The 15,967-nt window shown below is 42.5% G+C and overlaps 1 protein-coding gene across 2 annotated transcripts in view; it reads right to left on the bottom strand.

The window, feature by feature from the left end:
- LNX1 (ligand of numb-protein X 1) overlaps positions 1-15,967 on the bottom strand; it is a 125,301-nt gene that overhangs the window by 50,722 nt on the left and 58,612 nt on the right. For both annotated transcript variants that reach the window (XM_084625833.1, XM_084625834.1), the window contains 2 exons: positions 2,575-2,816; positions 807-962 (listed from right to left, as the gene is read on the bottom strand). In XM_084625833.1, coding sequence (XP_084481959.1) covers positions 807-962; positions 2,575-2,816 — 398 coding nt within the window. The remainder of the gene's footprint in view (positions 1-806; positions 963-2,574; positions 2,817-15,967) is intronic.

Raw genomic sequence — 15,967 nt, 5'->3', positions numbered from 1 at the left:
TTTAGGCAACAACTACGCCAAAGATATTGTCACTTCTCCTCTATCCTGATGGCTGCCGTGTTGGCATATGGTAGTGCTGTGAACATATCAAGTGCTAAGTATTATTTTTCACCCCTCCCTGTCACTGACAGATAACATATCGTAACTTGTCTCTATTTCCCTTTGACAGAGCACAATGCTCTTGCAGTGTCACCTATCTGGCCATGTTAGCACACATCTGCCACAAAATATCAAACGTAAGTGCTGGAACACTGATGGTGATATTTCACATTTGTATAATACCTTCCACCTACAGACTTCCAAACACTTAAAAACATCAATGAAGCCTTACAACCCCCTCTGAGATGTATAGTAGGTATTATCCAAATTTTATAGAGGAGGAAACTTAGACACACACTGGATAAGTGGCTTGTCCAGAATCAAAGAGTGAATCAGGGGCAGAGCGAACAACAGAATTCAGGTGTCCTGACTTCCAATCCCATGTTTTAAACACTAGCCCACCCTTGTCTGTAGGCCACCCAGGTCTCTGTCGCATGTGTTCTGTTGCCAGAATAGCCCAGTCAGATTCCACATATCTCTAAGTTCTCCCTCTCCTTGTTTGGCTGGTACATTTAAAAAGAAATAAAACAATGAAGTGTTTTAAAAACACAAACTAATCCATGACCAGGGCTCCTAGGCACTACGGTCACACAATACATAAATAATAACAGAAGAACTGCAAGACCTGGGTGTTAAATCGTCATGTGAGTGGGGTTCCCAGCCAGTCATGGTATATAGAAAAATACACAGGCTGAACAAAGCATTACCTTCCTCTGTGGCAAGACAGTTTTCAACATGCTCCCTTTCCCGGTCAGCCTGGTTGGATACAGCACTGCCATTTTTCGTCCTTCGAAGGACACTCAAAGCTCGATTTATTTTTTTAAAAGACCTGGTTCTTATAGTGGAACGTTCGAAGGGCCGACCTGCAACAGACAGAGAAAAATAAATAGAACGCAGCAGCTTTGGGTTGTACAACCCACAGAACCACGTCATTTCTGTAACCCCAGCTATGCGCAGGGGAGGCAGAGGCAGTGGTGGCAGTGACACCAGGGCTGCTGTAGCTTCTCCCTCCCCTCCTCGCTGCATATGGCTTCCCTTATGTTGTATCTGGCCCCAAATGGAGTTTCGGGCCTGAGAATTCATTAACCTTAATTTGAAGGATTGCTATCCTGCACCCCAGAATCTTTAACTCCATCTGTTTAGCCATCCATAAACGCAACATTGATTTCCAGGGCTAGTGGCCTGTGAACAGCACTATTCAAAGCCAAAGCCATACCAAGGATTGGCTAGTGGAAAATGCCTGGAAGGTGAAGGGCTAGTGCCACAACAAATGAGCTGAGTATGTTCCACCAGCCTGCAGGAGAGAAACTGGAGGCTCTTGCTAGGTCTGCTATAGAAGCAGCACATGGCACTGCTGCAAAGCCATCATGGTGGCCCCTCCAGCCCCTCACCTCAACAGTGCCTAATATTTTAATGGCTAAAATTAGAAGTGTCAGGAATGCTAGCCATACGGCATTCCATCCTCCTGATTAGCAAGAATAATTAGGGAGGAGAGAAACCAAAAAGGGTCCTAATTCTAAAGCAGGCAAAAGAACTTTTTAAAAAGGTTTTTAAAATTGGGCAAAAATAATGATATGGAGGAGGAGAGGAAAAAAGAGCAAAAGGGACTTGCAAGACAGTACAAAGATATAATAACTGAAATACAGACTCTCCTGATTTCTACAGAGCCATAGGTATGCATGGCACTTCTTACTCTGTATCTTTCAGTACGATATGCGTACTGTGCATCACCATCTAGTGGTACAAAACTCCCCCAATCAGATTTAACTCCCCCCCTCCCCCAGCCCAACCAAAACAGCAGGGTTCAATTCAATGATGAAGGTCTTTGATTCTGGTGCTCTCTCCCCACCTTTCTGTCTGCCCGCCCACTCCATGTTCCCAAGACCAAAGCGTTGGTTTTGGATTCCTAATTCAACTCAGTTTAAATTTTACCTTTGTAGCCTTGCGTCCGTTCTCCCAAGACAAACTCCTTTTGGCTCCCATGCTCCCACAAATACTAGTTCTACCTGTATTCTACTCTTCTTTTCACTGGCTATACTTCTTGATGGTTACTTTCGGCCATACTGCATTTTTCCAATATGCTACACTCACTGGGGTTTGGCAGGGCAGGGTAGTGGAGGAAGAAATAGGGAAAGATTTATTGGTGTGGTTAGTTCATTACTGTGGTTCGTTTTAGCACTGCCAGCTCCTCTGAGCTTCATCATCTTGGAATGTTGGCAAACACTCCCCCAAGGTCATGGGTTCATTTCCCTGGGAACATTTTATACCCACAAAACATTGGTTCATTTCAAGATATATTTAAGGTGAAAAATGCATTCAGCAATATTGGTTTATTGGGAGCGTGCCTTAAAAAGACAAATACAAAAGGGTTATTACAGAAAACAAACAGGTTTCTCTGCTCTCTGACATTTTTAAAGCTTTCGGCAAAGTTAATTTCAGAAAGAGGCCTCAGAGACTATCCTAGTTAGTTCTTACTTCTGTTTTGGTTGCTTCTACTGGGGTCCCCAGACCTGCTCCCTGACTGGTTGTCTTCTGAGGCAGGGCTGAAGGCTGGATTAACTAGACCTGGCTCATCCGTCATTAAGGCTATCGCTGCAGCTGCGGAGAGCTCTGGGCCAAGAGCCGCTACGGTTAAAGTGGCACTACAGTCTGGAGAGTCATCTTGTGAACGTCTCTTTCGTTCCTTGGTAAGGCCATAATGGGATGCTCCTTTACATCTAAGGCAAAGGCAAAGGGAAAGGATATGTTAGTAAAAGTTGCATTTAAAATATTACCTGCTTATGACGAGTGTCTGACATTGACAAATGATTAACAGTACCTAGAGTAATGATTGCAATTAAATCTTTTTCTTGATCTATGAAATACAGACACCAAAGAATGTGGGAAAATGCCAGCCCAGTCGAGGTTTCACAGAATTAAAAGAAATTGAATAGATGCCACTGAATAATTAGCTAAATTATTATTTTAATTGAGAAATTTACTTCAATAGACAATTAGCTAGATACAGCCTGTTGGTAGCTGTAGTTCTGTTGGGCACAAACGCGAGACACAGGCATAGCAGGTGATTGATCAAATCAAAGACCGGAATCCATAATCTGTCCTTTGTGTGCAATTAATGAAAGAGACCAGTGTGAGGCTTGAAAGCTTGTTTGTCTCAGCTTATGTTTGTGAAAGAAAAAGCCACATACACAGTACCTTTGTGAGCTCCTCACCATGACAAATATTCTCTGTCAGAGGAGCTATCACTCTGTTAGCGTAAAAAGAAAAGGAGGACTTGTGGCACCTTAGAGACTAACCAATTTATTTGAGCATAAGCTTTCGTGAGCTACAGCTCACTTCATCGGATGCATTCAGTGGAAAATACAGTGGGGAGATTTATATACAAAGAGAACATGAAACAATGGGTGTTACCATACACACTGTAATGAGAGTGATCAGGTAAGGTGAGCTATTACCAGCAGGAAAGCGGGGGGGGGGGGCAAGGGGGACAGGGAAAACCTTTCGTAGTGATAATCAAGGTGGGCCATTTCCAGCAGTTGACAAGAACGTCTGAGGAACAGTGTGTGTGTGTGTGGGGGGGGAGTAATAAACATGGGGAAATAGTTTTACTTTGTGTAATGACCCATCCACTCCCAGTCTTTATTCAAGCCTAAGTTAATTGTATCCAGTTTGCAAATTAATTCCAATTCAGCAGTCTTTCGTTGGAGTCTGTTTTTGAAGTTTTTTTGTTGAAGAATTGCCACTTTTAGATCTGTAATCGAGTGACCAAAGAGATTGAAGTATTCTCTTACTGGTTTTTGAATGTTGTAATTCTTGACGTCTGATTTGTGTCCATTTATTCTTTTACGTAGAGACTGTCCAGTTTGGCCAATGTACATAGATACTAAGATCAGAAGGGACCATTATGATCATCTAGTCTGACCTCCTGCATAACGCAGGCCACAGAATTTCACCCACCCACTCCTGCAATAAACCTCTCACCTATGTCTGAGCTACTGAAGTCCTCAAATCATGGTTTAAAGACTTCAAGGAGCAGAGAATCCTCCAGCAAGTGACCCATGCCCCATGCTACAGAGGAAGTTGCAAAACCTCCAGGGCCTCTTCCAATCTCCCCTGGAGGAAAATTCCTTCCCGACCCCAAATATGGCAATCAACTAAACCCTGAGCATATGGGTAAGATACTACAGAAAATTCTTTCCTGGGTAACTCAGATCCCACCCCATCTAACAGCCCATCACAGGGCATTAGGCCTATTTACCATGAATATTTAATTACCAAAACCATGTTATCCCATCATACCATCTCCTCCATAAACTTATCGAGTTTAATCTTAAAGCCAAATAGATCTTTTGCCCCCACTGCTTCCCTTGGAAGGCTATTCCAAAACTTCACTCCTCTGATGGTTAGAAACCTTCGTCTAATTTCAAGTCTAAACTTCCTGGTGGCCAGTTTACATCCATTTGTTCTTGTGTCCATATTGGTACTGAGCTTAAATAATTCCTCTCTCTCTCCGGTATTTATCCCTCTGATATATTTATAGGGAGCAATCATATCTCCCCTCAACCTTCCTTCTAAACCTTGTTTAGTTAGGCTAAACAAGTCAAGCTCCTTGAGTCTCCTTTCATAAGACAAGTTTTCCATTCCTCGGACCATCCCAGTAGCCCTTCTCTGTACCTTTTCCAGTTTGAATTCATCCTTCTTAAACATGGGAGACCAGAACTGCACACAGAGGGGCATTGCTGGCACATGATGGCATATATCACATTGGTAGATGTGCAGGTGAACGAGCCTCTGATAGCGTGGCTGATGTGATTAGGCCCTATGATGGTGTCCCCTGAATAGATATGTGAACACAGTTGGTAGTGGGCTTTGTTGCAAGGATAGGTTCCTGGGTTAGTGGTTCTGTTGTGTGGTTGCTGGTATTTGCTTCAGGTTGGGGGGCTGTCTAAGCAAGGACTGGCCTGTCTCCCAAGATCTGTGAGAGTGATGGGTCGTCTTTCAGGATAGGTTGTAGATCCTTGATGATGTGTTGGAGAGGTTTTAGTTGGGGGCTGAAGGTGATGGCTAGTGGCGTTCTGTTATTTTCTTTGTTGGGCCTGTCCTGTAGTACGTAACTTCTGGGTACTCTTCTGGCTCTGTCAATCTGTTTCTTCACTTCAGCAGGTGGGTATTGTAGTTGTAAGAATGCTTGATAGAGATCTTGTCTCTGTCTGAGGGGTTGGAGCAAATGCGGTTGTATCGTAGAGCTTAGCTGTAGACAATGGATTGAGTGGTGTGGTCTGGATGAAAGCTGGAGGCATGTAGGTTGGCATAGCGCTCAGTAGGTTTCCGGTATAGGGTGGTGTTCATGTGACCATCGCTTATTAGCACCGTAGTGTCCAGGAAGTGGATCTCTTGTGTGGACTGGTCCAGGCGGAGGTTGACGGTGGGATGGAAATCGTTGAAATCATGGTGGAATTCCTCAAGGGCTTCTTTTCCATGGGTCCAGATGACAAAGATGTCATCAGTGTAGCGCGAGTAGGGGCGCTAGGGGACGAGAGCTGAGGAAGCGTTGTTCTAAGTCAGCCATAAAAATGTTGGCATACTGTGGGGCCATGTGGGTACCCATAGCAGTGCCGCTGATTTGAAGGTATACATTGTCCCCAAATGTGAAATAGTTATGGGTAAGGACAAAGTCACAAAGTTCAGCCACTAGGTTAGCCGTGACATTATCGGGGATAGGGTTCTTGATGGCTTGTAGTCCATCTTTGTGTGGAATGTTAGTGTAAAGGGCTTCTACATCCATAGTGGCTAGGATGGTGTTTTCAGGAAGATCACTGATGGATTGTAGTTTCCTCAGGAAGTCAGTGTTGTCTCAAAGACAGCTGGGAGTGCTGGTAGCGTAGGGCCAGAGGAGGGAGTCTACATAGCCAGACAATCCTGCTGTCAGGGTGCCAATGCCTGAGGTGATGGGGCATCCAGGATTTCCAGGTTTATGGATCTTGGGTAGCAGATAGTATACCCCTGGTCAGGGTTCCAGGGGTGTGTCTGTGTGGATTTGTTCTTGTGCTTTTTCAGGGAGTTTCTTGAGCAAATGGTGCAGTTTCTTTTGGTAACCCTCAGTGGGTAATGGCTTGTAGAAAGTGGTGTTGGAGAGCTGCCTAGCAGCCTCTTGTTCATATTCCGACCTATGCATGATGATGACAGCACCTCCTTTGTCAACCTTTTTGATTATGATGTCAGAGTTGTTTCTGAGGCTGGGGATGGCATTGTGTTCTGCACAATGATTATCACTACAAAAGGTTTTTCCTCCCCCGTTCTCCTGCTGGTAATAGCTCACCTTACCTGATCACTCTCCTTACAGTGTGTATGGTAACACCCATTGTTTCATGTTCTCTGTATATATAAATTTCCCTACTGTATTTTCCACTGAATGTATCTGATGAAGTGAGCTGTAGCTCACGAAAGCTTATGCTCAAATAAATTGGTTAGTCTCTAAGGTGCCACAAGTCCTCCTTTCCTTTTCGCGGATACATACTAACACGACTGCTACTCTGAAATCTATTAGCGTAGCAGGACCTCTCTGTCCACAGAAGACATCTCTCCCTCTCCTTTTTCGTTTTAAACCTCTTCCTTGAGAGCAACTACTTCAAATCTGGGCTAGCACTATTGATGAACCAGAACTTCAGATACAAATATCCCTGAATATGGGTGTATTCAACAATGGAATATCGGAACAATGAAGAACCAGACCCAGCTAGCTTGAACCCACTTCACAGTAACACAGACACAGTTTAACACCTTTAGAGCGAAAAATTCAACTGTGGCATTGTACGAGATAAAAAAACAACTCTTTTAAATTTAAATAAACTTATTTCAGAGCCCATTGTCTGTGTGTGATTTATCCTATATGACAGGACTGGGACCACACACACACAGTTGCTTTCAAAACTCCTAGGATTGCCTGAAGAAAGAAGGGTTCTGTGCTCCTACTGATTCCATATTTAATCAGAATCACGCACTAACCACAAAACCATGGAGGTTTAAGGGAACAACGCCTGTCACTTTTCTCCAGTGTCATTTCTACCCCATCACTGCAGCCATCACAAACATATTCACTGTAATGAATTCTGCTTTTTAATCATTGCCTAATGAGCTTGCCCTACTTACTGTTACTATTATATCTTCCTCATGGCTAAGGTTAACTGATGACTTTCATATAAATGCCCTCTAGGATGCAATCACAGAAATAGCTGCATAAGCCCTTAGGGACACAAAGCCTTTAGTAATATGTGGTGCACACATAGAGGATAATACATAATACATACAGTACATGATGCTGGTGGAGCATGCATCAGGAAAACTGTAACACATGGAACAGAGGCTCATGAAATGGCTTATGAAGATATTTTTGGGCATGTAGGAGAGTGTAGATGGCAGGTAGACAAGTTATAGAACTTGGTGTGTTCATTTCAGAACCGTATTTTAATTCAACTTACTGTTAATTACAGCAGTGGTGTTTTTAAGAGAGAGAATTAAAAATGGTTCCTGTAATACTAGATCATGTTTTATCCCCATTGTCGTGACACTGGTTCTGACATCAATTCCCTTTTGGGTAGAGAGCTGCCTCAGCTTATAAATACTCATGAGAGCTGAGCGACAAATGACAACTTGTCTTAGTATCTAACCAACTTGTGTACATTTCAGAGTTTGGCTCTTAACACCTGCGGCAGAGGCCAGTTTCAGAGCTTTCTCTCAAACAGAAGGAGAAGGGGTAGAAGAAAAACTCTCCTCTGGAACAGTGGCCTGGTTAAGTATTTTAAAGAGCCAGCAAAAAGTAAGTGTCCCCTGAAGGTCTTCAGATCTTGGGGGATGCTTATTCCAAAACAGGGCTCACAACAAAACCAGCAAAGTAAAAAGTACCTATGTGGTGTAAGAACTCCCCTCAGGGAGTGGAGAGCTTTCCTCACTGCTGCAGCCCCTTCTAGCAAACTGGCCTTTTCCCTATGTGCTCTGGAAACTGGGTGCAGCTATCCTGTCTTATGCCCTAAAGGTCCTGAGGGAGGTCCTCTAAGTCCTTGCTTCCCACCACCCAGACAGACGTTGCCTTCTTTAGTTAGGGGGAACGGTGAATGGAGAACCAGGACCATGAGGGACCCTCTTTTGCGTCCTGAAAGGTCTGCATCACAAGTACAGATGTCTGGAAAATGGAAATCCTTTCCTGCAAAAAAAAAAAATGTCACGTACTGAGTGCACCCTTGTCTCTCTGGCCCCGGAGTAGGGGGCAGGCTGAGAGCCAGGGAAGCAGCAAATCAGAGTGCTCAGCCTCGGCTGCTCTCCTGGAAAGTTTTCAGCCAAGCAGAAATTTAGAAGACCATTCCAGGCAGAAGCCAGGGACCCATCATGTCAATATCCCCAATGGATTTTGTTTTTCTTTTCTTTTTTCCAAAATGGAAGTTTTCCTATGGAAATTTTTGGTTTTGCAGAAAAGGCTTTTTTTGTCAGAAAATCATTGCAATTAAAAATTCCCAACCAGCTCTGCTCACGACAACAAACCAGTCACAAGTTATTTGTGCAGGAAATAAAACATATGTGGAGAATTTGGAATAACCAATTTCAAAATGTTGCAATTGCCCAGTGAACATTCCACAATTAAACAAACAAAATGTTTGTTCTGAATTATTTGCCCATCTCTGATTACTATCTTCCTACCTCATGGACATGTTGAGCGGGTTCAGGATTTAATAGCAGAGAATGCTATGTAAGTATTTACTATTACTACAGAAGGTATTTGTAACATGCTGCTGTTACCATTCATGCACTAATACCCTTCTGCCTCAGCTAGAATGAACTTTATTGGAGAGTAGACTATGCGTCAGATCACTGCCCCAACCTGGCCTAGCAGGAAACAATCAGTGGACTCAGGGCCAGATTTACACCTTACGTGCCCCTAGGCACAGCATCTTCAGTGTCCCCCCTGACTACAGTTGACCCTTGTGTTTTCTGTAAAAAATTAAACGAAAAGAAATATAAACACAGCCTCCCCAGGAAGGAATGAGACCCTCCACCATGCACGGTGCTCCCAGCCCAGGGCTCAGCCCACCCGCCGCAGGCAAGGCACAATGGAGGGGACTGTACCTCTCCCCATGGAGAGTGGTCCCTGGGTGTCTTCCATCCCTCCCACAGCCCCAACACGGCAGCCGCGCTCTGGCTCTGCCTGTGCAAGTGAATGGGGCACCGGCCATGCCCTTTCCTCTCCCTCCCCGGCATGGGGCAGAGGCAATGGGACAGATGAGATTAGGAAGGGCTGCGACATTCCCAGCACCTTCAGCAGCTGCTCTGCCCAGCTGCGGCTCAGAGAGCCCTCTGAGGTGGGCTGACTCGGACCCTCACCCTGCTCCAGCCCTACAGGCTGTGCCAGGAGCCCAGCCGCCCGCTGGGGAGCTTTACGTATTAACCATTTAACTTTTAACCCACTTTTAACATATAGGTGCCCCTAGAATACCAGCGCCCTTAGGCATGTGCCCACTGTACCTAATTGGAAATCCGGCCCTGAGTGTGCTCCAGCCTTTGAGCTTCTTAGAGATGTTTCTCTGCAATGCACAGCACCTATCACTGTACAGTCACTGAAGATATTAAGTTCACTGCTCTTTTAAAGAGTAAGTACGCTACAGCTCATTAACTTAACTGGGATAAACACACCCTCCCCTTCAAACACAGCCCTGGATTGGTTTATAGTAAAAATAAAACAGGTTTGTTAACAAATGGACATAGTTAAGTGATACTAAGTAAAAGAGATAAAGGTAGACATGGTAACAAGCAAATTAAAGTGAAAACAAGCATCTAAAAAGACTAAACATAATCTATCAAGATACAGTCTTTGTTCAAGATGGTTTCTCTCACCCCCAGTATTCTTTCCAGCTTTCCATCACCGAGATCAAATAGCTTGGTTTCTTTTTTCCTAAGGTGAAAGAAAACGAGGGAGTCTCTCTCTCTCTCTCTCTCTGTTCCTTATATCCCCAAAGGGATGTCTTTGTCTTTCTTACAAATCAGGAACACCTCCTGGGGATTTAGTCTCCTGCCTCTCTCGAGTTCAGGCTCAGGATCACACTGGCCAGTTGAGTTCGATAATTTTGTTTACTGCTAATATATAAATTGAGGTAAACCCACAATCCTTTGTCTAGAACAGACCTGTTTATTACCTTTACCTAAGGTAGGCTGTTTGGTCTTAAACATGTTCTAGTAACATCCTACAGGGGACATTTATAACTTCATACATAATATTAACCCATGCATTTTACAATGATATTAATAATCAGCGTGCTATTAGTTTTCAAATGATACCTCAGAAGGCATATTTTATATCAACATTATTGCAGTAGTGTGTTGGGTGTGAACACAGCGGTGCATAGGTCACAATATTGTTTTAAACCAATGTCAGGTAGTTGATGATGTAAGAGACTCACAGCAGGGAACAACATCACCTAGCAACAAGACAGACCAGACTAACACCAAACTAGAAATTGGAGTATTTTTACCATGCAACCAAGGTTCAGTTAATTACACACCTAGGCCCCATCCTGCAAATGGATTTGCAGGGGCAGACCCTTACACTTGCATGAAGCCCCACTGGAGAAAATGAGACTCTGCACAGGCCCACAGGCCCACCAACATGGACCAAATTGCTGAATCGGTGCCAAAGTACTCTCTTTTACTTAACCTATACCACACCTTCTCTGGCCATCCCCAATCGCTTATGTTTATTCTGCTAAAGACAGACAGTTAACAGGGTCCAGCCAACTGGTTTGTTTCAGAGAATAATTTCTTCTAATGTACACATGGATGGCAAGGTTTAAGATGTGGCTGACTGGCACTGTGTTCTAAGATGAAAGACATAGAATCATAGAATATCAGGGTTGGAAGGGACCTCAGGAGGTCATCTAGTCCAACCCCCTGCTCAAAGCAGGACCAATCCCCAATTAAATCATCCCAGCCAGGGCTTTGTCAAGCCTGACCTTAAAAACTTCTAAGGAAGGAGATTCTACCACCTCCCTAGGTAACGCATTCCAGTGTTTCACCATCCTCCTAGTGAAAAAGTTTTTCCTAATATCCAACCTAAACCTCCCCCACTGCAACTTGAGACCATTACTCCTTGTCCTGTCCTCTTCTACCACTGAGAATAGTCTAGAACCATCCTCTCTGGAACCACCTTTCAGGTAGTTGAAAGCAGCTATCAAATCCCCACTCATTCTTCTCTTCTGCAGACTAAACAATCCCAGTTCCCTCAGCCTCTCCTCATAAGTCATGTATTCCAGACCCCTAATCATTTTTGTTGCCCTTCGCTGGACTCTCTCCAATTTATCCACATCCTTCTTGTAGTGTGGGGCCCAAAACTGGACACAGTACTCCAGATGAGGCCTCACCAATGTCGAATAGAGGGGGACGATCACGTCCCTCGATTTGCTCGCTGTGCCCTTACTTATACATCCCAAAATGCCATTGGCCTTCTTGGCAACAAGGGCACACTGCTGACTCATATCCAGCTTCTCAACCACTGTCATCCCTAGGTCCTTTTCCGCAGAACTGCTGCCTAGCCATTCGGTCCCTAGTCTGTAGCAGTGCATTGGGTTCTTCCGTCCTAAGTGCATCTTCTTCTAATTCTACCAGAAGAAGTTAAAAGACAGCCAAAGCTCTTTAAGTGTGAACACCCACTCTGTACCCTAAATAACTGTGGCAGGCATAAATCAGCAAGACTCTAGCAACCTTGCTTCAGATTCACATACTATCCCTAGAAGAAGAAAAACCTCAGACTTGCAATAAAATCTGCAGTGGCATCTCTTCACTTTCAAACATCCCTGTTTCACTTACGATGACACTGCTGAGATAACAGAAAACAGAATTAAGCAAATATGTTTCTCTAACCATGAATGGAGGCGACTGCTTAAGTAGAATCATATTTGTATGGTTTCAGCTTTCTTTTCTTTCATATGGTCGTGTTTGGCTCTCCAAACAGAGAGAGAGCCATGAAATGGCTACATGCCAGTACTAATTTTCTCTCTTGCTGTCACTAATACTCAGCGCCTTGATTTATGGCTGAAAAAGAGGAATGGAAAGGAAAGTAGGATCCCTGATTAGCATGGGCAAGTCACAAAAGCGATTAGAACACTGACTGGTGGCCAAGATGAATTGCAGATTTATGATCTCCTTCAGTTCTTCTGGACACCAATACTTTTGTGCTGCGACAGGATATAGAAACATTGGGCTTGTCTTCATTGCTGGGGTAAGTCGACCTAAGTTACGCTACTCCAGCTATGTGAATAATGTGTGTAGGTAGGCAGACAGATGGATATTCAGAGTAAGAGAAAAATAAGATACCCAGGGCTCAAACCTTTGGGGTACAGAATAAACATCAGCGATTTGGGATGCCTTTAACTCCTATGGATGGTCAACAGGATTTGAGGGCCCTCAGCAATCATATGTTCAAGCTTTAAGCTGTTTTATCCCACCAATCCTAAAAATATGCTAATGGGCCTGACTCAGAGAAGTGCTGAGCACCCTCAACTTCTGTGGATCCCAATGGTGGTGAAACTTTATATGATTCACTTATTGCCTTGCAGGATTGACCCATATTCTACAAAACACGTTTTAGAAATGAAATGAAAACTAGGATTTTTCTGACGAATATGTCATTTAAAGAGGGAGACCTGAAAAGAGGTAATTAAATAAAATCTAACCCCAAAAGATTAGATGATGGAAAGCCTATGTTGCTCATTAAACATCAGTGGTCCCACAATGCTAGAACATTCTCATCTCCGTCAATGATTAGATATAAAAGATATGTACTGTAGATTAGCTATGTGTACATCTTCACAAGGAGTTAACCTGGCATTTGGACAGTTCCATATGCTTAAATATTCCCCATTAATAGCTGTCAACTTCACTTCCGGTTTCTGAATCCTTCCAGGAGCCTCCAGAGAACAAGCACTGGTATTAAGCAGGCAATCCTACCTATCAGGTTTGCCTTATAATAATAAAATGATAGACACAATCCTTTCAATAGCAAATGAGCACCACACTTAGTGAAACTGCAGACCATTCAAAATTCTGATGCTTTCAGATTTTAACTGAGGGGTCCATGTTTTCTTTGCAAAAGAGCCTAATCAAAATCAGAACTTTTATACAATGGCTCTACTTTTTTATAGTGGCCGAATCAAGTTGTTTGGTGCAAAAACAAGTGAAGACCAAGTGAAATTTCTGTGAAGTACTGCAGTTATGTGCCTCATAACTAATAGAATCTGCTACAGTGACTTTGTGTCCTTCAGACTACATGGAGGGGTTCATCCTGAATTAGATGTTAAAACGCAGCCACAAACCTGTTAATTGCTTGATGTATTTTTCATGTTTGTTGTTCAGTGTTTTGATCATTTGATTATATTTAAACAAGAATAATTAGTTACCCAGAAATCTCAAGCATATCTCAGCATGATCTTCCCCTCCTACCATACTTTGAAAGTAAGAAAACTGCATAACAGAGAGAAGACAATATTGGCAAGGGCAGTACTAATACAACTCATAATAAATTAGGGGGAGGGTTGTTTTTTTATGAGTTGTGGGCTTATCTGTGTTTTGATTATAAAATCGAAGCCTTTAAATGATACAAAACACAGATCTCACGTTAAAGAAGGTAAGTGGGTGGTGACATATTTTTGCTTCCCCAGTGTTGGTGTTTAGTTTTGAGAGAGAGGAGATTGTCTGTGATGTGGGGCAGGATGGAAATGGAGCACTTGTAAATAGTTTTATTTCAACCTTTTGTGTCAGCGGATTAATATTTTGTGTCTTATAATATTAATTCTGTACACACTTTACATAAAATTTCCTTGGCAATAGCTAAGTAAAATACCCATCAAGTAACAGACTAAACACACCAACTTGGTTGAGATCAAAATGTCTGGTTTTAAGCTACTGTTGACATAAAACAAGAATATAAATGTCCAGATCTGAAATATAGAACAGTTTAAAAGCATCACATTCAATTTCAGGGAGCTTCCAATCAGGATCTTATTTTTACTAATCTGTTGCCTGAAGTAGTTAGAGATTTTTGACAGCAGCCCCAGGCATATTATGACAAACAATGAACACTGTCTTAACACCGTGTTCCATCAAATAAAAAGGTGTAAATAGCAGCCCAGAAGTCTGGATTTAGTGACACTTGCCTCTGACCTTAATGACCCTTACATCCCCCAAGGCCTCTTTTAGGTCAGCCTAAGTATTCAGATTTCCACTGTGGGCATGTCTTGGTAGAGACTAAAAATTCTGAAAGAGGATTTGCTTCATGCCAACAAAGGTCAGAAATTGGCCTCTGCTAAAATGGTGGTAAAAAAGAAGATATAAATCAGGTGCCCATGTACGCGTTGCACATGTGCATGTGTTGACAGCAGTGGGTGTGGAAAGGAGCATCACAGAATGTTAAAAATACACTTTTGTTACTTTAATAAGTAATTCTTCTGACCTGTTAACTTCATGATCTGACATTTAACAAGGAGCAAAAAACAGTTTAAAACATAAGTGAATCAGACTGTCTTGCACAAAACCCTGAACCAGCAGGGGCTCCTTGTAGGGGGGAACGGAACATTTCCTGGCTTACTACACAGCTGTAGTTTCCTGGCTTTCAACATAAATGAGTATTGACACTGGAATAAAAAGTAGATTAAGTCACACTACTGAATAAACTTCTCATTACACTGGAGGTTCTGTAGACCTAACAGATCCATCAGCAGACCTTGCTCATCTAACTGTAGTAAAGCCCTGGTATCCAGTCCTACCAAATGCCCAGGGCTCTTGCTATGATTATCACTGGAAGAGGATTTGGTTAAGTGCGATATTGTGAGCTGCTGATTTTCAGAATTAGAACATTCCTTTATTCTCATGCCTATTGGGTAGGCAAAATCTCCTTTGGTGATGGTTTAATGGTATTAAAAACATTCCCTGGAATATGCTAAAATAACAACAACAACAACGAAGAAATAGTCTGGCATTTTGGTGAGGTATTCTGGTAATCCATTAAAATACACACAGGACAAAACCAAATATAAAGGTTTAAGAAGTCCTTGTTCAGCCATAGTACAAATATCACAGGTATATTGATTATAGTCCTACATGGTAAGTAACACTGATTACTCTGTAAAAATTACACAATGCATTCTTCTTTTAAATTTCTAATTTTTTCATAAAAACAGAATTGTTGATAATACAAGGTATTTACTTGTCTAAGAAGTGAGAGCATAATCCTGTCAGCCATTGACTTTTTAATGTGAACAGGATCAGGCCATAAGGGAGGGAATGAGATATGGAAGAGAAGGTAATATTCGAGCAGAGATGGTATAGCTCATAAATTATGCTTTTTATCTATAGAACAAAGCACTTTAGAAATAATGGTAAGGATATGTATCCCTCTTTTACAGATGGGGAAACTGAGGCATGTGACAATGAAATGACTTTCCCACAGTTGCAGAGAAAAGTAGTGTCAGAGCTGGCAATAAAATACAGGTCTCCTGATTTCTAGTCCAGTGCCCAACACGCTGTACCATGCTAGTAAAGTTTAATCAAAGAAAATTCCTTCACTATTGAAATTAAAAAGTCATGGAAACACTCCCATTGAAGTTAGGCTTCATAACATTTGTTTTTGCCACATTTAAAATTTGGGCCTAAATTGCCCAGATGGTTTCCCTTTACATTCCTAATCTTGCTGGCAATGCATGTTTTCTTTCATGCTTCCTACAATGAAAGTTACAGTTAAACTGTAGATTAAGTAATAGATAAAAAATGGTTACTGATTCTTTAGAACTGTCTTTTGTACAGAACCTAGCACAATGGGGCCCAGCTTCTGATC

This window comes from Lepidochelys olivacea (genome assembly GCF_965140295.1).
Source record: "Lepidochelys olivacea isolate rLepOli2 genome assembly, chromosome: 4".
NCBI classification, from domain to species: domain Eukaryota; kingdom Metazoa; phylum Chordata; order Testudines; family Cheloniidae; genus Lepidochelys; species Lepidochelys olivacea.
The sequence above is the reverse complement of the archived record's forward strand: the minus strand, read 5'-3'. Positions and strand labels throughout refer to the sequence as shown.